General features: G+C 58.3%; 1 protein-coding gene across 1 annotated transcript in view; it reads right to left on the reverse strand.

The window, feature by feature from the left end:
* The window catches only part of rbm22 (RNA binding motif protein 22), a 25,208-nt gene extending 24,759 nt beyond the window's left edge, over positions 1–449 (reverse strand). The window contains exon 1 of the mRNA XM_048603532.1: positions 314–449. Within this exon, the coding sequence (XP_048459489.1) occupies positions 314–367 (54 nt within the window). The 5' untranslated portion in view covers positions 368–449. The remainder of the gene's footprint in view (positions 1–313) is intronic.
* Positions 450–691: the final 242 nt, after the last annotated feature.

Here is a 691-nt window from a genome sequence, read left to right on the forward strand (position 1 = left end):
AGAGGGGGCCCCTGGGGAAAATTGCAGCAGCTGAGGGACAGCACAGACAGGATGGGCCGATCAGCCTCCTCCTACCCTTCTGACCCCCAGGGGGTGGGGGGTGAATGGTCGATGCTGACCCCCTGGGCCCAGTCTTTACCTCCCACTCTCACCACCTCCGGGTTTCACACTCTGTTCACCACCAGCTTCCCGGACACACCGTTTCCCTCTCCCCCAAGGGGTAGGGGTAGGGGTAGGGGTATCGGTATCGGTATCGGTATCGGTATCGGAACCCCCACCCCCACCCCCACCCCCGGGGGTGTCGTTGTCTTACCGCGTCCTCCCAGTTCTGCCGGTTGTACGTGTTCGCCCCCAGCGAGGTCGCCATCTTCCACTATCCCAGCACACACCGCGCCATCGCGCCTCCTGTATCCCGCCATGCACCCCGGACCGACAGGAAAGGCCGGTTCTGCGGGGCGGATGTAGGCTCTGGAGGCATACGCGGGGGCGGAATGCGAATGTTTCTACTTCTCCCCCCCAACAGTGCACGTCGTCCGGAGAAGAGACTGGTTCCACGTTTCTTTGTTCCTAGCCCGAAGCTTCCCTCCTCCATTAGGTTTAATTATCCCAGAGCCAGAATTAAACATTAATTCATTCGCCAATGATAATCATCTGTCACTCGATTGAAATGTTTTCTCAAACTGCTAAAATA

The sequence above is a fragment of the Rhincodon typus genome, chromosome 12 (assembly GCF_021869965.1).
Source record: "Rhincodon typus isolate 14 chromosome 12, sRhiTyp1.1, whole genome shotgun sequence".
NCBI classification, from domain to species: domain Eukaryota; kingdom Metazoa; phylum Chordata; class Chondrichthyes; order Orectolobiformes; family Rhincodontidae; genus Rhincodon; species Rhincodon typus.